At 36.6% G+C, this 22906-nt stretch overlaps 1 protein-coding gene across 3 annotated transcripts in view; it reads left to right on the forward strand.

Annotated features, from left to right (window-relative positions):
- DGKB (diacylglycerol kinase beta) overlaps positions 1 to 22906 on the forward strand; it is a 684789-nt gene that overhangs the window by 292864 nt on the left and 369019 nt on the right. For all 3 annotated transcript variants that reach the window (XM_046021573.1, XM_046021575.1, XM_046021574.1), the window contains 2 exons: positions 3041 to 3130; positions 9102 to 9262. In XM_046021573.1, the coding sequence (XP_045877529.1) occupies positions 3041 to 3130; positions 9102 to 9262 (251 nt within the window). The remainder of the gene's footprint in view (positions 1 to 3040; positions 3131 to 9101; positions 9263 to 22906) is intronic.

Here is a 22906-nt window from a genome sequence, read left to right on the forward strand (position 1 = left end):
TCATGAATTGGCCTTCATTAGGAGATAAATTCCAAACAAATTTCCATTTCTTTTTTTTTTTTTAAGATTTTATTTATTTATTTGACAGAGAGAGATCAGAGGCAGGCAGAGAGAGAGAGAGAGGGAAGCAGGCTCCCTGATGAGCAGAGAGCCTGATGCGGGACTCGATCCCAGGACCCTGAGATCATGACCTGAGCCAAAGGCAGCAGCTTAATGCACTGAGCCACCCAGGCGCCCCCAAATTTCCATTTCTTTATTGACCAATTCTTTTTTAAAAGGGGGCCGTGTCAGGGGCATCTGGATGGTACAGTTGGTTATTTAATTCTTGGTTTTAGCTCAGGTCATGATCTCAGGGTCCTGAGATCAAGCCCCTATTGGACTCTGCACTCAAGGCAGAGTCTGCTTGAAATTCTCTCTCCCTCTTCCTCTGCCCTTCCTCCTTGTGCCTCCCCACCGCTCTGTCTCTCAAGTGTATATATATATATATATTTTTTTTTTTTTTAAGATTTTATTTATTTATTTGACAGACACAAGTAGGCAGAGAGGCAGGCAGAGAGAGAGGAGGAAGCAGGCTCCCTGCCGAGCAGAGAGCCCGATGTGGGGCTCGATCCCAGGACCCTGGCATCATGACCTGAGCCGAAGGCAGAGGCTTTAACCCACTGAGCCACCCAGGCGCCCCAAGTATATATATATATATATATATATTTAAATGGGCCCTTTCACAGAAGGGAGATAATTTGTTCAAAAGAAGTTTTACTGCCTATGTAAACTAAGACACTTTTATTTAGTTAATGCAGGTGAACATATTTTATCTTTTCATGCACACAGAAGTATTCAAATTAAAAGTAAATATATGTTGGGGGCACCTGGGTGGCTCAGTGGGTTAAAGCCTCTGCCTTCAGCTCAGGTCATGATCCCAGGATCCTGGGATCGAGCCCCGCATCGGGCTCTCTGCTCCGCAGGGAGTCAGCTTCCTCCTCTCTCTCTGTCTGCCTCTCTGCCTGCTTGTGATCTCTGTCTGTCAAATAAATAAGTAAAATCTTAAAAAAAAAAAAAAGTAAATATATGTTGTCAGCATACTTTTTGATAAGCATCTTATAATTTTAGTCTACTAATTTTTTTTTTAAAGAAACAGTGAAAATTCTGTTCTTTGGCCTTCCAGTTAAAGATATAAAAGTATAATATGCAGTATCTAAGGAGAAAATTAGAATGCAGAAATTAGAGTTGCTTAAACAGAGTCTGAATACTTGTGAGAATTTTAGTGAAAACAGTAGGATATTATGAGTTTATTTTAGCTCAAATCTAAGCCTTGGCGATTACACCATGACACATCCATCCCTAAATAGTCTGTTCCTTCCCCAATCTTCCACATAGACACATACTCACTTTGAGGGGCTGAGAAAGTAGAAAAAGTAAGAAAAAGTAATGTATGTTTGTGAGAGTCATTCAAGGCATATGATGGTTTAAACAAAGCCATGTGAGGGCGCGTGGGTGGTTCGGTTGGTTAAGCACTGACTCTTGGTTTTGGCCCAGGTCATGATCTCAGAGTTGTGAGATTGAGCCCCACATGGGGCTCCATGCGCAGCATGGAGTCTGCTTGAGACTCTCTGTTCCCTCTGCCTCTGCTCCTCCCCCAGCCCTCCAGCTTGTTCATGTACATGCACGTGTGCTCTCTCTCTCTCTCTTAATTAGTCATATAAACAAAACCATGTGGAATTTTGGGCCACTTGGGTGGTGTAGTCAGTTACACGTCTGCCTTCAGCTCAGATCGTGATCCTGGGGTCCTGGGATGGAGCCCTGTGTCCGGCTTACTGCTCAGAGGGGAGTTTGCTTCTCCTTCTCCCTCTGCCCCTCCTGCACCTGCTTGTGCTGTTTCTCTGAAATAAATAAGTAAAGTCTTAAAAAATACGTGGAATTTTGATGGCAGAGATCTTTACTGCTCTAAGCCCAAAGTGTTACATTCTGTAAAACTTAATCTCAAAGAAAACTTGCTGATCACAGAGTTACCCAATTCTTACATTGCTTGCTCTGACCCAAAGCAGCACCATCGGTAGGAACAACATAGTGAAACATTTTCAGCATTTTATTAGCTTTTAGAGTTTGATTTCTCAAAATATCTTATTCCTTAAATTGAAAGGTACCTAGAGATGGTGTTGTAAAAGGATTTTTTATAGGAACCCACACCTCTACTTTGGTGATGTCCCTCTAGTGTGTGTGTATATATATAGATATCTATCTATATATATACACACACAAAAAAATATATATCTCTCTATATATAATTATTTTAATTTCTTTTCAGTGTAACAGAATTCATTATTTATGCACCACACCCAGTGCTCCATGCAATACATGCCCTCCATAATACCCACCACCAGGCTCACCCAACTTCCCACCCCCCACCTCTTCAAAACCCTCAGATTGTTTTTCAGAGTCCATAGTCTCTCATGGTTCATCTCCTCCTTCAGTTTCCCTCAACTCCCTTCTCCTCTAGTATATTCTTATGACGCATCTATCAGCATCCTTGAAATTTCCATGATGTTAAATCCACTAAAATTTTTAATTGAGTTAAGATTGTATTTTATTTGTTTAAAGACATTGTGTATTTATTTGTCAGCGAGAGAGAGAGAGCTAGAGTGTGGACACAAATAGGGGGAGCAGCAGGCAGAGGGAGAATCAGGCTCCCCACTAAGCTGGGAGCCTGATGCAGGACATGATCCCAAAACCCCAGATCATGACCTGAGCCAAAGGCGGATGCTTAACCAACTGAGCCACCAAGGCATCCCCTGAGTTAAGATTTTAAAAAGTTTTCTTCAAACATTAATCTTAAAAATTCCTATCACTTTGTGAATTATGGTATTTTTATGTGTTTTATAAATACAAATTAGTCTTACTTTCTAATTGTATGTAGATAAAAAACATAGCTTTTATGGCTTTTAGGTACCTAGTGGAATGCCTTCATTTCATGCCAAGCTGTCTTTTTTACTGTTGTTCCATCTGTGATCAAACTTTTATTTTATTTTAATTTTTGATTCCACAGAAAAGGCTAATGTTGTCAAGCATCCTCCAGTTGCCATTCTGCCTCTTGGGACCGGCAATGATCTAGCAAGATGCCTGCGATGGGGAGGAGGTAAAACAGCTACTGAAAATCTTAACCGAAATACAGTACAGAGCATTCCCCGCCCCAAAACTAAGCCCATCATTTTTAGTATATGACAGCTTCCATGTGAATTTAGCAAATACAATTGTTGTGAGAGGTACAGTATATACTTTTGAACAATAGTGTGGGGTAGAGAAGGAAATAGTGGACCAGGACCTAGACTGTGAGTGCTGTCCTTTAATCTGATACTAATTATAGACTTGATGGGCAAGGCAAGTTTCTCAACCTCCTTGATTTGGGGTTTCTAACTTAAGAAATGAGATAAGCATGGATTAACTCTAAAGTAATGTTTAGATTTTTAATCTGAGTTGTGTAGAAAAATCACTAACAAGGAAAAAAAAAAAAACGAAAGGCTAAGCAATGATTTGTCCAGGAATCAAAACAAGTTAATACAAATTAAGTAACACTTAATTTTTTGAGATCTACTTTATACCAAGGGGTATGTTCTGTTCTTGGGGTATAGGATTAAGGACAGAAAAGAAGGTCTACCTTCAAAGATGCCTTGAATTCCAGTGGCACATAGTCATAAGTAAATTGTGAGACCTCCTGCCAACAAGTAAACCTATAACCAACATAGCAAAAGGTGTCTTGGAGGAAATGACAAGATAACATAAGGAGAAGGAGAACCCTAATGGATGGAATAATGACAGCCATATAGAACTGAAGGTAGAGTTTAGAGGCAGAAAGAATCTGAAGAGGTGCAGAGGTAGGAAGGGACTTAACATATTCAAGGAACTCAGAATGGAATAGTGTGGATGAGACAGGGTAAGGAGTATTTCAAAAGGTCTTAAAATAATTTGATATAACATTAATAGGCTCTGCTTACCAGAAGATGCCAAAGAAAAGAAAAATAGAACTGAAACTAAGTACCTTTAGCTTAGAGTTTAAGAAGTGTCTACTTAGAGAAGTTTAAAAAGTGTCCGCTAAGACAGTGTGAATGAGAAGCCCTTGGGGAGCTTGTTAAAAATGTAGTGGCCTGACCTCCCCCCAGATATGCTGAATGGAAATCTCTGGGGTGGACCTGGGCAGATGATTTTCTTTTTAAACAAACTTCCAAAGTAACTCTGATTTACAATAAAAATGTGAGAACAAATTTTCCGTGAGTTATCTAACCAACTGCTAAACTCTAAGCTGTGTTTTGTATATGTGTATGTGTATGTAAGTGTACATGTATATAACATTCAGAGTTGAAGACTAAGTTAAAAACTCCATATATGACATGTTTATAATTTTCATTAAGGGTATAGTTTAGTAAAAGAATATCATGAAACACTGAGTTAAATCTCGTAGAATCTAAAGACAGACAGACAGACAGATGGATAGCACCACTGCTTATAAGATGCTTGTATTTGCCAGTGAATACATACCTGTATTGATTAAAGGGAGGAGAACACACATGTGACTTCTTGTGTATTCTTTTGAAAAATATTTTTGATGTTTGAAAATTAATGATTTCATTTAGTTTCCAAACTCATAAATGGCTCCAATCTCAAAAGTGACATAGAATTTCCATTTGGGGCATCTTCTAATGATTTTCTTATAAAACAATTTAAGATACATTGTTATCAGTAGTCAAAGGTACACAAATTATAGTACATGCCAAAGTATGTATTAATAAACTCTCTGTGTGTGCCTTGCATGGGCTGACACTGTCCTAGGTGCTGGGTTTAGAGTGAAAAAATAAATAAAATATTCCTACCTTTTGGAGATTATGCCTTCATTGAGTACACAAACAATAAATCAATGAGTATTAAAATATATAATTACAAAATAAATATGTAAGACTCAAACATATTTAGAGAATAGAGGAGGGAAACTCTTCAGCTAAATGATCAAGAAGTCCTCTCTTGAGGAAGTAACATTTAAGCTGGATTTAATAGGTAAGGGAGGAAAAATAGCTTCTGAAATGGAAAGGGCTGAAAGAAGGCTGATGTGACTCTTAAATGGTCTGTGAGGCAGAGGGTAGGAATGGAATGGGGGCAAGAGAAATAGTGACTAGTATGAGATTGGAGAGACAATCAAGAACCAAATATTGCAGGGGCTTGGTGGTCTTGTTCAAAATTTTATTTGATTGCACTTGAAGCACAGAGTGAAGCTTGGAAAGAGTTTCAAAAGCACCATGACACAATGACATTTATGTTTTCAAAACCAGATTAATTGGGAGGTATGAAATAAACTTAAGAAACTTAAGAAATCGTGAAAATGAAGAAAAAAAAAGAAATTGTGAAAATGTAGAGAATCAGAGTTTTGCAAATAAGAACTTGTGTTACAGTTTTTGTAATTAGAGAATGAATGGACTGGACCAGGGTAGTAGTAATGGAAATGAGACAAGTAGACACAGTGCAGTTCTCCTGTTAGGGAAGGCCTGGTAGAACGTGCCTGTGGATTGAACAGGCTTTGGGGAAACCAAGGTAGTAAGTGGGGCTGTAAAACGCCCAAGTTGAATGATTAGGAAAATGCAGATACCATCTGGTAGAGTTTACTAATAAAGAAACTTGTTGTGAAGTGTGATTATTTCTTGCCAGGTGTGTAACTAACTTTCAGCAAGTTGCTTACCAACCATGGGCTTCAGATTCCTCATGACAGCTTGAAAAAAATGATAGTGCCTGACATGCAGGTTCTTATACCAAACTATCAAATTGTTTACCTAGTGTTTGTGCTGAGTACTTTATGTATTTGTAACAAGTATCATCATGCTTAGTATTTGGGAAGGAAAGACTTTATTCAACCAATAATCATTTGGTTCACTTTAGGTCACTGAATATATTGAAGCTTCTTTTTTTTTTTTTTTTGACTTGAAGCTTATTTTTTACAAGAATGTATTTGGGAAAATGTAACACTAAGAATCTAGGATGTCCTAGGGCATTTGCAAATACTTAATTTAAATTCTCTTTGCAATTTTTCTACTAATTAGTCTAACTAAAATTTAGAATTACAGCAGGAAGAACGTTTCATGAAGAGTAAGAGTGTAAGAATTTTAGATGGAACACACGCTGACAAATCTATATTGTTGCTTTTCTTTAAGTGACTTTCCTTTTTAAACATTTCTGTGGCTTTTTAGATAGATTCGGTAAGAACGTTGTACCATTAAATAGAAAATAAATACTAATTATATTTTTATTTTGTTTCTTAGCCTAGAGGGACTATAGGTTTAAATCAAAGTAATGGAAGCAAAATAACATCATTCTTTTCTGGTAATAAGCTTTTACTTCTATATTTAGTAAGTTTAATATGTCTTTTTTTAAAAAAATGATCTTCTCGAGGTTTGCAATCCTATTTATAGCTATGAATCATTATTTAACAAGCTTGAGCATAGATAAATACAAGTAGGGTGTAGGTATTTGTTAAATTGGAGACTACCATTTGGAATTTATTATCTTTGTAAGTTAGCTCTGACCTGCAGTTGCTGTGATTCTCAAAATAGATTTATGGCCTATATCTTTCCATTTTTATTTGGCTGGAAGACTATTGATATTAGCCTCTTTCATACTTATCCATAAAAACTTAGAGGACATAACCAGTGCTAAAAATTTTAAGGTGTGTGGCACTTGTGGAATCTAGCTGTGGTAATTAATTTTCACTCAATCCATTCCTACTTTGTTTTCTCCTGCTCAGTTGCTGTTCCTACGTTTTTCTAGTCTTATATTGAACCATGCCGTTATTAACTTGAGATATAGCTGGGAATAAGCTTAAAATTTTATTTAAATAATTATTATTTGCTTGTATATCTGCTGAATGTGTATATATAAATATCGTATTATATTTTATTATATATTATAGAGCATTCCATGCTATATTATACTGTATTATGTTAATATTGCAAATCCATTTATGTCTGAAAAGCATACCTATTTTCAAATGAGTAGAATTTGCAAAAGAGGTTAATATACTTACCTTTTTAATTCAGTTCAATGAGGAAAACATACATAAAATTTATTTGGAGCCCAATACTTACTATTTTTTTTTTAAGATTTTATTTATTTATTTGACAGAGAGAGATCACAAGTAGACAGAGAGGCAGGCGGAGAGAGAGAGAGAGAGAGGGAAGCAGGCTCCCCGCTGAGCAGAGAGCCCGATGCGGGACTCGATCCCAGGACCCCGAGATCATGACCCGAGCCGAAGGCAGCGGCTTAACCCACTGAGCCACCCAGGCGCCCCCCAATACTTACTATTTTTAAAAGAAAATAAAAATTTAAAAGAAGTTAAACTGTAAGAATGAGGGTTGAGCCATAAAAAATATGACATATGCATAAGTTTAATTATTATAATCTTGTACTTTAAATAATTCAGTGTTTGTACTGAGTACGGTTATATTCAAATTACTATTCATAGTTTTTGAGTTATGTTACAAAAGTACAACTTAACATCTATTAAAATACTGTTTGGTACTTTTAATGCTTATATCTGTCTAGTTATTGTTTGTTGTACTCTTTGTTGTATGTATTAACTAGCACATAACTATTTTACCTGTGTAAGATAAAAAGTAATGGTGGGTGCCTAAATAGGCAGTCCTAGGTTCTGGCTGCTTTGAACTTCTAATAATTAATTCAACAAATAACACCATAAATGTAATTTGTTTATCTTTAGAGAATGTTAGCATATTACAGTGCCTCTTCTCTTAACCCAATTAGTTTTTCCAGTGTTATGTGTGCTAACACCTCTAATGAGGACTCATAGCCTCTGGCATTTCCTTGTTCAATGAATACATTATTAAAATATAGACCAAAGTTGAACACAGAAAAAAATCTATAAAAATATTGTTCCAACTCAAAATATCAATTCAAGAATGTGTGTATGTGTCTGTGTGTAGAGGTAGAGAGAAATGTATTATTTAACTCAGTATAATAATTCAAATTCTGTTATCATTATATAGTTGAGAACTTTCTATTCTTATGCCTCATGTACTAAGAATTTCTATGCGTTTTCTCATTTAATTCTCATAAAAGCAGAAGTTTTTACTGAGGAGGACACTATTTAGGGAGGTTAAAAGCAAATTTTAACACAACAAGGATTAGACTACAGTTTGAACTATAATATTATATAGATAGATACATTTATGAGAAAATATAATATTAAGGAATAAGTTTCTTTTCAGGCCATCTTGATTATCTGCAGTAGATCCATTAAAACTAGATGTGTTGAGCATTTACTCTAGGGAAGCCCTGGTGAAAGAAACTTATAGTGAGAAAGATGCAAATAACTATAATGCAGTGTACTAGTTGTACAGTTATACACTAGTTGTACTAGTGTACTAGTTGTACACTAGTTTGGAGGTAGGTAGGGCTAGTTTGGAGAACTGTGCGCTGTGGAACTGTAGAGAATCCATTACATTGGGAGGGTGGCTTCTGGAAAGAAGTGCTGTCAAATATAAAACGTATAGCAGGAGCAGAAGCAAGGCAACCAAAAGAGAAGGGAGACTCTGGATATATAGAACAAGAGATGAAATGGCACAAATGGAAAAGAGAAGGACCAGACTGAAAACTCTTCTGTAGTCAAGTCAAGAGTCAAGTGTGAGGGTCATGAGGGATGGAAAGAGACAAGTCTGAAATCTCACCTAAGCTTTTACTTCCACAACTGAGGGTGTTGCCTGTCTGTAAGAGAGTTAACAGGAGAAGATATGGAAGGAGATCATTAATTTCTTTTAGAATAAATTGATACAAAGTTTTGGGGGCGTATGAAGTGGAGATGTTCATTTGACATTTCACCATACTGAGAATTGGCACCACAGGACAGAAGTATGAGTTGCAAATTAAAGTTAAATATAAAATATTTCTATGAACTTACAATTAGAATTAATTCTTTATCTGTGTTAGAATTTGCTTTAAGATGCATTGTTTGGCTTTGGAATGAGACATCCACATACATACACTCAAACACACATAAATACAGCTTTTGTTATTTGGTTACTTTTTTTTCTCAAGATAATTTTTTTTTTCATTAGGTTATGAAGGTGAAAATCTGATGAAAATCCTAAAAGACATTGAAAACAGCACAGAAATCATGCTGGACAGGTGGAAGTTTGAAGTCATACCTAATGACAAAGATGAGAAGGGAGACCCAGTGCCTTACAGTATCATCAATAATTACTTTTCCATTGGCGTGGTAAGACTTTGCACTAACTGTTCTTTTACCAGTCTAGCATAATCAGTGTGTTTAAACGCTTACAGTATGAATTTACTGATTATATATAATTTATTTTATTTTTGTGTCAGCAAAACACCTCTTCTAATGGGCAATAATAAAGCTTATGAATTTATTCAAAGTCAGAGAATCAGCAATAGATAAATTTCTCATGTGTTAAAAGACAAACTTTTTTTTGCAATTGATTTGACTATTTGTGTTACTAAAGTAAAAGGGTAGAATGGTTTGTAAGATAGTTGTGTTTTAGAATATAGGCTAAAACTCCACATAAAAAGTTGAAATGTGAAATTGATGCATCAGATTTTATCTTATTTTGAGATATGTATTAAAATCTTAATCTCAGAAAACAAATTGAGGATTGCAGGAGGGGAGGGAGTTGGCAGGGATGGGATGGCTGGGTTATGGACACTGTAGAGGGTATGTACTATGGTGAGTACTGTGAATTGTGTAAGACTGATGATTCATGGACCTGTATCCCTGAAACAAATAATACATTATATGTTAATGAAAATATTACAACGAATTGGGTTTTACAAATAGATACTATTTTAAAATTTATGGTTAAGTCTGAAGTCTAAGAAAAATGCTACTATGATTCTCAAGTGATTAATAAGCCAAAGGGCTAACTTTTCACGTAATTTCTTGAAAAATCTTAGACTGAAAGTAAAATATCATTTGGCAATTTAAATAGTTATTGTGATTTCAATCCCTAAGGAATTGATAATTTTAACAGTTATTTCATACATGTGTACATATATTTTACCTGGTAGTTAAGAATTCTTAAAATATATTGTATACAAAATTATATTCCATTTAACATGTGTTACTCAATATTAATCTTATGTCTTTCTCTGTCATGTGCACACACAAACACACACACATCACTAGTAGATTATAAAAGGCACTGAATGAATTCTTGAATTTAGGAGTCAAGCTACTTAAGCAAGGGTCCTTTAGCAATATTATTTCTTTCTTCTTTTTTATTTTTTTTTGGCAGCTTGACTGACATAAATTTATTACATAATTTTGTAGATGATTATTCAGGTGAAGTCCGCTGGTTTCTCTACACCAGGTCTATAAGACAGCAATATTTTTTCTAAGTGTCTATTTATTTATCATGATGGGATAATTTTTTTTCTCTCATTTTTACAAATAATGTGTTTATATATTTAAAGAGCCTTAAATAATGGTACATAATAAAGGCTAAATATGCAATTATTACTAAGTACCGTGAGTAATCAACTACAGTTATTACTATTTGCAAGAAAAATGTAATGCATTTGATCCATAAAAGTCCTCCTATTCATCTTTGATATGAATATGCACAATAATGTTTTTAACAGCTTTACTGGCATGTAACTTAAACACAACCTAATTCACTCATTTTAAGTGAACCTCTCAATGATTTTACTAAATGCATCCAATTTTAGAGGATTTTCATTACCTAAACAAGAACGCTCATGCCCATTTGTTATCAATCCTGGCTTCTTCCCCAGCTCTAAGCAATAACTAATTTTTCTGCATCTAAGAACTACCTTTTATGGGTATTTCCTATTAAAGAAATAATACAAAACGCAGTCGTTTGCATTTGGCTTCTTTCATTTCAGATAGTATTTATGAAGTTCACCCCTATGAACTGCATGAATACTGTTTTCCTTTTTATTGCTAGCATCCCATTGTATGGACATATCACGTATTGTTTATTCATTCACCAGTTGATGGACATTTAGATTGTTCTCTGTCTTTGGGTATTATAGATAATGCCATTCTCTTGGGTTCCTTCATTGTATTTTTTTGTTATTGTTATTTTGGTTAATATACTTTTTAACTACAGAGTTTCCATTTGGTTCTCTTTTTATAATTTCTATGTTTTTAATTGGTATTTTCTATTTAAAGAGTCATTGTTGTTATGCATTCCTTTATTCTTTAAGCATGGTTTACTTTAGATCTTTTGACATATTTAAAATAGCCGTGGTGAAGTTTTTGTCTGAGAAGTTCAACTTCTGAAGCCCCTCAGAAAGTTTAATAACCTCTGAACCACATCCAAGATAATTTTCTGCTGAATTATGTGCAATGTTTTGCTGTTCCTCTGCATGTCTGCTAATATTTTGTTGGGAATTGGGTATTTTGTATAACGTATTATATTGTATAATGTATTATTTGGATTTTCATCCACTCATGGTAGTTATGGTTGTTCCTCTGTTAGTTTAGTGACTTGCCTGCACTAATTTTATGGAGCCTTTCTTCCCTGTGGCATATGACTCAGTTTTGTTTTGTTTTGTCTTTTTACTTCTTGTTTTTATCTTAATCCTGGTTTCCTGGGGATCACCCACATGTCATGTCAGCGTGATTGATCAGAGTTTGTGCTCAGTACGTTTGAGCCAGTAAGTCTTCCGGTTTGCCATTGGATCTGTGTGTTCATTGGGAACACCCTTAAACTTGAGGCATTCAGCTTTTAATATCTGCTGACCCTTCTTTTCTCTCTTTTGCCCATGTATACGAATTCTCACTTAGCCAGGATATATAATCTACTAGGGCCCGTTTTGGTCTTTTCTGAACACGTGTGCAGCCTTGCCCACGCATAGAGCCTTTCAGACAGCCTGGGATGTGTGACAAATGATCAAGGGTCGTTATGGCTATTTCATTCCCAAGATATGTTGAATGGCTGGCTAGTTGGCTGGTTAATTGCTTGCCTTAATTAGTTCTGCAAACTCAGGCAAGCTGTGACATTAGCTTTCCTTACTCGTTTGCCACTGGGATTACTCTCATTTTAGATAACTTTGTGGGCCATGGAGTTTTTCTACCTTCTATTCCAGATCCAGTCAATTACCCTGACAGTAAGTTGCTTGCTTTCATGGCTTGCCTACCATGGTAGAACCAGAGCACCGATGGACCTGGAGATCAAGGGGGCGGCCCAAAGCAGAATCATTACAGATTACCACTGTTTCCATCTGAGGTTTTGTAGTTTATCTCGAATAAACACTTCCCAATTGTTATATGCTTTTAGTCAGTTTCTTTAGGTCCTAGACAGCAGATCATTCCTCTCCATCACAGAAGACACTAGGCAAGGTTTGCACACGTTTGACTGTCATGAGTGAAAGGGGATTGCTACTAGCAGCTCGTGGGTAGAGACTAGGGATGCTGCTGAACACTCCCAGTGCACAAAGCAGCTCCTTAAATGTATAAGAGGGAATTATACAGCTCAACATATCAATACTGTTGAGGTTGAAAAACTCTGATATCAAGAAAAAAACATATTGAATACAAAACTCAAGGTATTAAAAAAGAAAGAGCTAAAACCAAAAGAAATGAGAAGGGAAACACAAAAATCAGATGGGAAATATAGCAAAGAATAACAGCAAGAAAAAAAATAGAGAATCTTGAAAAAACTAAATACTGGATTATTGACAAGAATTGATCAGATCTATTGTAAAATTAATTCTTTTAAATCACTGTAAAGAGAATTACAAATAATGTAGAGTGAAAAACAACAGAAAAACAAAAAAATTTAAAAAACACCATAAACAAAAAATGTAATAACCCAATTTAAAACATATTAGGACTACATATGGGAGAGTAGCAAAACTGCAAATATAAAATCAACTTAAATATTCAGTAATATTCCATTATGTCAGTAATGAATTTATGAAAACAGCAATAAAAAACTGAAAATATCTAAGAATTAATAAAGAATAGCCAAGAAAATGTTAAAAATCTCTACAGAGACATAAAGGATCAGAACAGAGACATTTCTTATTCTTAGATGAGATAGCTTAATATAACATAAATTAATTTATTCATTTAATAACTAATAACTAATGTAGAGCTAGGTTTTATGACAAACTTGAAAAACTTCTTCTAAAATATATATGATAATGTAAGTCAGTTTTAATAAGAAGTAAAGATGGAGGAATATTTTATCAAATTAGATATGCTAAAGTGGACTGGAAATTAGAATGAGATGAAGAGAAGAGTGAATCAGAGAGGAAGAGAGACACATAACTGAAAGTAAGTATAAATGTGGCACAAAGATTTGATGGAGATACCATAGAGTGCTTAGTTCAGATTGCAAATTTAAAAACTAGCCTCCTAGGAAGAGAAAATTTTGTTAGAGCTCCACCTCACATTACATAGGTAATTGCTAGACAGATCAAAGTACTACATTTGAAATGCAATGTTTAGAACCTAATAAAGGAATACATAATAAAAGATATGTATGATTTTGAAGTAGACCAGAACTAACTAAATAGGTGGATTTTGACTGAATTTATTTTAGAAGGGTTTTGTTTCATTTGACTTGGAGCCTCTTTCAGTGAGTATAATGTCCCTCTCTGAAATAGTTGCTTCTGCCCCAGTAAGCCAAAGGCTCAGTACTCAGGGTCACAATCAGAGCAATCACAGAGTTGAAGCTTTGACTGTTACTTAGCAAGGCCATCTTCTACTCAGTGAGTTGTTTTCCTCTGCTTCAAACAGTGAATCCAGAAAACAATAAAATGAAATGGATTACCTATCTCAAACTATTCCTGAGTATATAGGAAGTGTGGAATTGAAGTACAGAAAGGATGATGGGGTATTTCGACTTTTTGTTATCACCAGCATAGGAAAGATTAAGATGGGACCTGTTTTGTACTTGAAATTAGCTCTTGGAACCTCACTACCTGCTAGTTATAGGGTGATCTCAAAGTTTGACTGTACTACTTCCATTATTTCAACTACTGCCCTTCATTTATTGACCATAAGTGTTTTATACTTTATACAGAAATTGCTTCAAATTTTTAGCAGAACCTATGATGGTCAGAAATACATAAATATCTTCTTCATATATATTATTATATAATCCTTGTACTAGTCAGAATGGGTTGAGTATTGGCACAAAACCCCCAAAATACCAGCTGTCTGATAACAACTAAAAATTAGTTCTTCCTCACATAAAAGAACAGCATAGGTTAATATTTGGGAAGAGGTTCTAGTCCACTTGGTCAGTCAGTGACCCAGACTCCATCTTACGTCTCCACGCTCCTTTAGCTTCTCAGCCCTCCATCTGGTCAACAACCAGGTGACAAAGAAAGAGTGGGCTATAGGAAGGGGTCATTTATGGGCCAGGCCTGGAAAATGGTCCACTAATAACACATTGGTCACTTACTAATCATTTTGCTGTGCCTAATTTTAGGGAAGCTGAGGAAAGAATTGTTTGCCCAGAAAGGAAAGGGAAGTTGGTAAATAACCAGCCCATTTCTGCTAATTCCTTCTGTGTAATACTTTTCAGTATTTGCCAGGACAATTGTAAGTAATTCTGAAATCATAATTAACTCTGAAAATAGATATTCTTATACAGTGGTGGACCTTCAATAACAGCATAATTATATAACACCTACTATGTGCCAGATACTGTTTGAGGATCTTCTTCTATCTAGAAGAAATTTAAGTAATCACTAACATTACATTATAGTAAGGTGTGAGAGAATTGTCATGAAAGGCTAAACACCTGGAAATTAGAAGTGCAGATTAGTCTACGGCCATACCACCCTGAACGCGCCCGATCTTGTCTGATCTCGGAAGCTAAGCAGGGTCGGGCCTGGTTAGTACTTGGATGGGAGAAGTGCAGATTATAGAAATTAACAAAGAACAACTGGTATGTTCCATCTTTCATTCTGATTTTGCACTTTAAAGTAACTATAGATAATCTCAAAAATCCCAGGAAGAAAACTGTCCACACACTGTATCACCACATCATATATGCCATTACTTTTATCGTCATAGTTGCGTCTTCATTCATTTATTTAATATAAACAAATAAAACTAAGTCCCCCCCCTTTTTTTTTTTTTGGTTAGGCCCTAGAGTTCTAGATGAGTTCATTATTAGAACTTGGAGTTTAATGGTAGAGAGAAGAAGCATTAAAAAACAAATGCACAAATACAGATTTTTTTTGAGAATTATAATAAATTCAATGAAAGAAAACTAAAGTTATCATGTGCTAGAATAAGGGACAGTTTTAGATCTCATGGGATCTATAGAATTACCTGCAAGAAAGCCTAGAAAAGAGGGAAAGCCTAGAAAAGAAGATACATTTAATATATCGAAGAGCTCACTCCCACCTTCCTCTGAGGAATACACAAGTGAGATGGATAGAGCGTTAACAGGCAGGTATAACTATATGTGAAGACACTGAGATGAGAAAAACTTGATGTGTTCAAGGACCTGAAAGGTCAATGTGCCTGGAAACTAGAGAGGAAGGTGGAAGTGACTAACTGTTGCAGAGGTTGGCTGCTGCCTTGTCTTAAAGACCTTTGGAAGCCAATGTGTGGTGTTTATCTTTCAAGAGGGGCAATTAGGTGATTTAATGATTATAATCAGGAAATGAAGTAGTCCAGTTTATCTACAACAGAAGCTCTTCTACACTGAAACAGAAAAATTAAGTGTCAAAAAATGATACATAGAATTTTAAATATTTTAACCTAAAACTTACAAATGTAATTGAATTGGCCAATCTTCCCATATAGGCCCAGCTAATATCATTTCTTTGAATGTGGATCTGGGGTTCTACACAGTGTCTTGTGTAGACCACATTCCATAATAATCCATCTAATAATTTCCATTTGTAGTTTAAGTGGAATAAAAATTCATCAGACACTTCAGATGCAATCTGAGTATAAAATTAGTTTAATTTTTTACAATAGTTACGTCCTTTATAATGATTTTTCTTGCAGGTAATTCTGTAGCAAAAATTATATAATTCTACTGCAGTTTCGGAATTGCATTTATATCACATCATCCCAAATCTTCATTTCATTATAAAACAAAACTTTTTGTCTGTAATCATATTTTCCTTGTATATAGCATGTGATTAAGTTATATAATAGAAACTAAAATTGGTATAAACGGTGTTGGAAACAACAAAAATGATTCTTGGTAAGTGTAAACCGCAAAATGTGGAAATAAAACATGCAGGTTTACTAAAAAGTCAGAGCTGAGAGGGGCTAGACCTGAAATACAGGGCTGTTTCATTGTCTGCAGTTGGAGGGTTGTTGGCAGGCTTGCTTGTGGGTGCACGGATGGGATGCGCATGTCCCCCTTCTGGGTCCTGCATAGGCAGGGCGACTTCCAGACCACTGCTAAGAGGAACTAGAGTGAGCTTACAGCTCTGCTTCCAAATCCACAGACTGCATTTGAAGAAGCAGTCAACGCCACTCTCTCGACTCACTCACTGGCTTCCATCAACCCAGTTAGGGAGTTTGAGGCTCTCAGAGCTTTTCTATAGATGAGCCCTTTCCCCACATCTTGGAATTGGCGGGAGGTGGGGGGTGGGAGGGGGTGGGCAGGGTAATTCCTAAGATTGTATGCCTTCTCTCCATCCGCAAAGCCCGCCTGGTATTGTGAGACCCCTGTTTGTTTTCACTAGGGCAGTGCCCCAGAATGCTGAAATTTACGCGCCTTCCCGCAGTCCCGCAGAGTTGACCTAGTGGTCTGCACATCCTCAGGAGCTGGCGGCCAAGGCCTGCCTTTCCGCGCAAGGGCACGCTCCTGGGCGGGGCACGCTCCCGGGCACGTTGGTGGGGGGAGTGGTGTTGTGGGGGTAAGTGAGGTATTGCAGGTGCTTTTTGAGCCGGTTGGGATTTCCTCGTTGGTGGTTTAACAAGCCGTTTGTGGGCAGACCTGATGCAGTTTGTGGTTCTAAGGATCCATCACTTTCTGTTGAGTTCCAAGCGCATTTTGGCTGTGAGGCTTTGCCTCATGCCTGCTCCCAGTCTCTCATTACCGCCCAGCAGTGCCGATGCCCCGGGTATTCTGGGTGAGGCGAAAAAGGAAGTGGTGTGTCCGGCGGCGCACGGCAAGGTGTGGGAAGCTGCGCGCGCACACTTTCTCTGGTGAGAGAAACCACGCTGCTGAGGGGCAGTGCTCTTGGCACTGAGCTGTGCCACCTTGGGGAAGGGGCGAGGCAGGTGAGGTGAAAGTGTTCTTGCCCTCCTCCCGCTACCCTCGGATTTTTGCTCGGGTGGCGTTCTGAGACTTCGCCGGACTCTGACGCCCACAAAGGTACTCATCTGTGAGTGGTTGTCAACTTACAGTCTTTTCTGGGGGGATGATCGCCGAAAACTCCTACTCTGCCATCTTGGTGATGGTACGCTCCAAGACTTTTTTGTTTTTAGCAGAAAGAAATAAAATATACTGCATAATAAGTTTGAAGATATAACTATAGCTGTGAAAATATTTAAATACTTACGTGGTTTGCGTCTGCATGTCGTTAAGCTTTTTGTTTTAAGGTTTTATTTATTTATTTGATAGATATCACAAATAGAGAGGCAAGTAGAGAGAGAGAGGAGGAAGCAGGCTCCCCGCGGAGCAGAGAGCCCAATGCGGGGCCCGATCCCAGGACCCCGGGATCAGGGCTTGAGCCGAAGGCAGAGGCTTTAATCCACTGAGCCACCCAGGCACCCCATCGTTAATCTTTATTATAGGGAAGAAATTGAGTATTTGGCATTCAAATACAAATAGCTGAAATTTGAAGAGGAAGGAGTAGCAAATCGAAGCTGGTAGTTCTCGAACTTGAGTATGTATTAGAATCGGCTGAAGGGCTTGTTGAACTCCTGATTGATGACCCTCGTACCTTTCTATTTCTTTAGGTCCGAGATGGGGCCCAAGAATTTATGGTTCTAATAAGTTCCCAGGTGATCCCAGTATTGTTCTTCTAGGATCGTACTTTGAGAACCCTGGCTCTAAGCCTATAGACGAAGATGAAAAAGTACAACGTAGTGAAAGAACTGCTTTAGTAGTACTGTTGTCACTGAAAATGATCTTGCACAGTACAAATGATTCTTACATGTTAAAAGTCATTTCTGAGTATAGACTAGAATGGGGATGCCTGGGTGGCTCAGTCCGTTAACCATCTTACTCTTGGTTTAGCTATGGTCAGGATCTCAGGGTGATGATAACAAGACCAGTGTGCGTGGTAGGACTCTGTGCTCAGCAAGGAATCAGCTTGAGATGCTTTCCCTCTTCCTTTCCCTCCTGCCCACTCATGTGCTCTCTTTCTGTCTCTCAAATAAATAAATAAAAATCTTTAAAGGGGCGCCTGGGTGGCTCAGCGGGTTAAAGCCTCTGCCTTCAGCTCAGGTCATGATCCCAGGGTCCTGGGATCGAGCCCCGCATCGGGCTCTCTGCTTGGCTGGGAGCCTGCTTCCTCCTCTCTCTCTCTCTCTGCCTGTCTCTCTGCCTACTTGTCAAATAAATAAATCTTAAAAAAAAAAAAAAAAAAAATCTTTAAGAAGAGAATATAGATTAAAATGGAATGTTTCCCCATTCATTTTAGATAAATTGCAAATCTCAGTATCAGTACCCTGTGAACAACCAAATAAAGGAAAGACACCTGTAAATATAAATGCCACAGTTACAAACAACATAATTAGCAAACAAACTTAAGTATTATATTTAAGGACTAAAATCTATTGACTAAGTAAGATTTTAAGAAAGCCAAATGGGTAAATTTTAGTGTAATTATTGAATTTAAGGAAAAACCAGGTATGTCATTTTTTCACAATTAAAAACTACTGACAATATGTAAAACCTTTTCTACAAATCTGTCGTTAACATCATATTAATAGTGACATACTAGAGACATTCCAAATAAAATCAGGAAAATACAGCAATTTTTCTATCACTACTTCGGGTAAAGCTTTTAGAAAAGTGAGCTAATTTAATACTAACAAATTTAAATGTTATAAATCTTGAAAAGTAAGAGACAAGATTATTATTATTTGAAAGTTATATGATGACATAATATTGTAAGTATATATAAACCAAAAATTAATGAATCAGTATATGATACCAAATAATCGATAAATGTACAAAAAAAAGACCACATAGCTTTCCTTTACAAAATTAAGTTAATATATTAATATAAATAGAATTGAGTCAAAAATGCAAGAAAACAATAAAATATCAAGGTTTATATTTAATAAGAAAAATACCCAGCCTAGGGAGCCCTGGGTTGGGCAGCTGCCTTCAGCTCAGGTCATGATCCCAGGGTCCTGGTGTCAAGTCTCACATCTGGCTCCTTGCTCAGAGGGGAGCCTGCTTCTCCCTTTGCCTGCTGCTGCCCCTGCTTGTGTGTGCTCGCTTCCTCTCATTCTCTCTCTCCTGACAAATAAATAAGTAAAATCTTAAAAAAAAAAAAAAATCTAGCCTACATGGGGAAAAACTAATTTTATTCAAGATTATAAAATAGAACCTGAATAAGAAGTCATCTCATGTTCCTAAATGGGAATATTTAATATGAAGGAATCAGGTCTCCTCAAATTAGTTTATACATTTAGTCTATTGCTACTGAGAATTCTTATAGGATTAGGGGTAGTTTTGATAAATGGTAATGTACAGTTGGAAATACTGTCTTTCTAATTTTTTGGAAATAATGTCCTATAAATGGTCAATTTCTTTGCTGTGTGTGAAATACTACCAAGTTACTGTAACTAAAATATAATGGCTCAAAAACAGATGAATACAAGGGATATAAAAAATTAGAGCAAAAAATTGCATCGCTACATTGCATTGTGTTGAATTTTCAGATCATTGGGTAAGAATGAAATGCATAATAAATTAGGTTACATAATTGTTTACTAATTTGAATGAAAATAAATTTATATTCCCATTTATATCCATGTGAAATATACATCAAATAGATTAAAATGGAAGTTAATGTAATACTCTTAAATGATATTAGAAGAAAATATCAAAGTATATTGCTTAAGATAGGAGAAACGTGTCTCAGGCCAATAGGAAACTTAGAACCCATAAAGGAAAAGGAAATTATAATTATTTTTCATAACCCTTCACTTAAAAAATTGTTAAAATTCATTAACAATTAACAGCCAATGAAGATATTTTCTGTACAAGTAATAAATATGGGGTTAGTAAACAAAAGGAATTCTTTTATTTTTTATTTTTTATTTTTTTGATTTTTCTCACCATAGCTCATATCCTCTCTAATGTCATTCTTAATAAAAAACAGCTGCCTTCAGCTCAGGTCATAATCTCTCAGGGTCCTGGGATCCAGTCCTGCAATGGTCTCCCAGCTCAGGAGTGAGTCTGTTTCTCCTTCTGCCTCTTCCTGGTTGTGCTTTCTCTCTCAATCAAATAAATAAAATCTAAAAAAAAAAAAAAAAAAAGTAAAAAGTAAAGGTATTTACAATTTCACAGGATTAGCCACGTGTATTTAAATATTTTCAAACCTACTACCATGATACTTAAATGCTCATTCAAATTCGCTTTTAACCTGCTTTACATCTCCACCTTTTAGAGAATTTAATAATGATTTGAGATTTGGTGTGATTTTATTTGCTTAGATCACATTTTAAGTGGATAGAATTTCCCAAACTATAATTGCTGTTCTATTGATTCTTTTTTATTTTGCACACTTTCGTGTCTTTTCATTCATTTGTACAATTTAATTATGTTTATGTGAGTAGCCATTATATTGCGGACCCTCTTCTAAACATCTCCAATCAGTATTGGAGAATAAGGTTGGTAAAATGAGTTCTCATTTAGTCTCCATTTGTAGGTACTATGATGAAAGTGACTTAGAGAGTCACATAGTGTCTTTATTTTATATTGCCATGACTATTTTATAGCTGGGAGTTTATACCTTTTGACCCCCTTTGCCCCTTTGGCTTCTTCAGCAACCACTGATCTATTCTCTGAATTTATGAGCTTTGTTTTTTGTTTGCTTTGGTTTTGTTTCTTTCGTTTTTTTAGGTTCCACATATAAGTAAGATCATATGTATTTGTTTTTCTGTTTGACTTATTTCAGGTAGCATAATGCCCTTAGGGTCCATCTATGTTGTTGCAAATGACAAGATTCCATTGTTTTTCATCACCGAATCGTATTTCATTGTATGTATACACTACATTGTTTTTATCCATTCATCCATTGATGGACTCTTAGGTTGTTTCCATATCTTGACTATTGAAAACAATGCTGCAGTTAACATAAGAGTACATATGTCTTTTTGAATTACTCTTCTTTCTTTTCTGTTTACTTCTTTTTTTTCCCCCATTTTATTTATTTTTTCAGCGTAACAGTATTCATTCTTTTTGCACAACACCCAGTGCTCCATGCAAAACGTGCCCTCCCCATTACCCACCACCTGTTCCCCCAACCTCCCACCCCTGACCCTTCAAAACCCTCAGGTTGCCCCAACCTCCCACCCCTGACCCTTCAAAACCCTCAGGTTGTTTTTCAGAGTCCATAGTCTCTTATGGTTCGCCTCCCCTCCCCAATGTCCATAGCCCGCTCCCCCTCTCCCAATCCCACCTCCCCCCAGCAACCCCCAGTTTGTTTTGTGAGATTAAGAGTCATTTATGGTTTGTCTCCCTCCCAATCCCATCTTGTTTCATTTATTCTTCTCCTATCCCCCTGCCCCCCCATGTTGCTTCTCCATGTCCTCATATCAGGGAGATCATATGATAGTTGTCTTTCTCCGATTGACTTATTTCACTAAGCATGATACGCTCTAGTTCCATCCACGTCGTCGCAAATGGCAAGATTTCATTTCTTTTGATGGCTGCATAGTATTCCATTGTGTATATATACCACATCTTCTTTATCCATTCATCTGTTGATGGACATCTAGGTTCTTTCCATAGTCTGGCTATTGTAGACATTGCTGCTATAAACATTCGGGTACACGTGCCCCTTCGGATCACTATGTTTGTATCTTTAGGGTAAATACCCAGTAGTGCAATTGCTGGGTAAACTTTTCTGTTTACTTCTTAAAGCTCCAGTTTCTCTTTGGCTATCCTCCCTTTGGGGTTGGTCCTTATGTATTCCGAGGGTCTCAAGGCCCTCAGTATTAGCCTTAAGACCAATATCTTGTTAATTTAAGTTTCCAGCTTTCTGTTTTTGTGAATAGTTGATTTTCCCAGTTTATTACAACATTGACCCTGACTTATGATTTTGTCTTTTGGGCTTTAAGCTGGAGTATCAATTTCTGGATAAAATGCTGATGGGAGGCCCACACATACGGGAACAAGAGAATCCATACTTTATGATGGCTCTCTGTTCAAAAATACTCACTTTTCTCAACATCCCAGAAAGCAAAGAGAGATTACATATTTAATATGCAAGGGATGTAGTTCAAATTAATGGCAGATGCCTCACAGCACACACACAAAGTATTTTAAGTCCCTTTATGCATTAATTTTTTTTCCCCTGAGATGTATCCTTCACCCGAGCAACACATGCAGTTTTGAAGTAAGGAGAGTATTGCATACAGTGTCAGGGAGAGGAGTGTTAGTACTCATAGGTATTCCTAATGAAAGACTGAGTCACACAGATCAGCAAAATATTTCTTTTATGGGCCTCTTACTAGGATTTGTAAACCGTATTGCTGAATAAACATATCTTAACCTCTGATGGTATGCTGTACTTGACGTCAATGTAAAATATCTAAAATACTGAGTTATCATGGCTTAGTGCCCTAGTGCTGCTTAGTATTTTAGTTCCAAAGGAGTTTATCCATTAGTTCATTCCATAAATACTGATTGGCTGCCTGCTCTGACTCCTGGGATAAGCATTATGTAGATACAAAGCATTATATAGATACAAAGATGAA

This window comes from Meles meles, chromosome 10 (genome assembly GCF_922984935.1).
Source record: "Meles meles chromosome 10, mMelMel3.1 paternal haplotype, whole genome shotgun sequence".
Classification (NCBI taxonomy): domain Eukaryota; kingdom Metazoa; phylum Chordata; class Mammalia; order Carnivora; family Mustelidae; genus Meles; species Meles meles.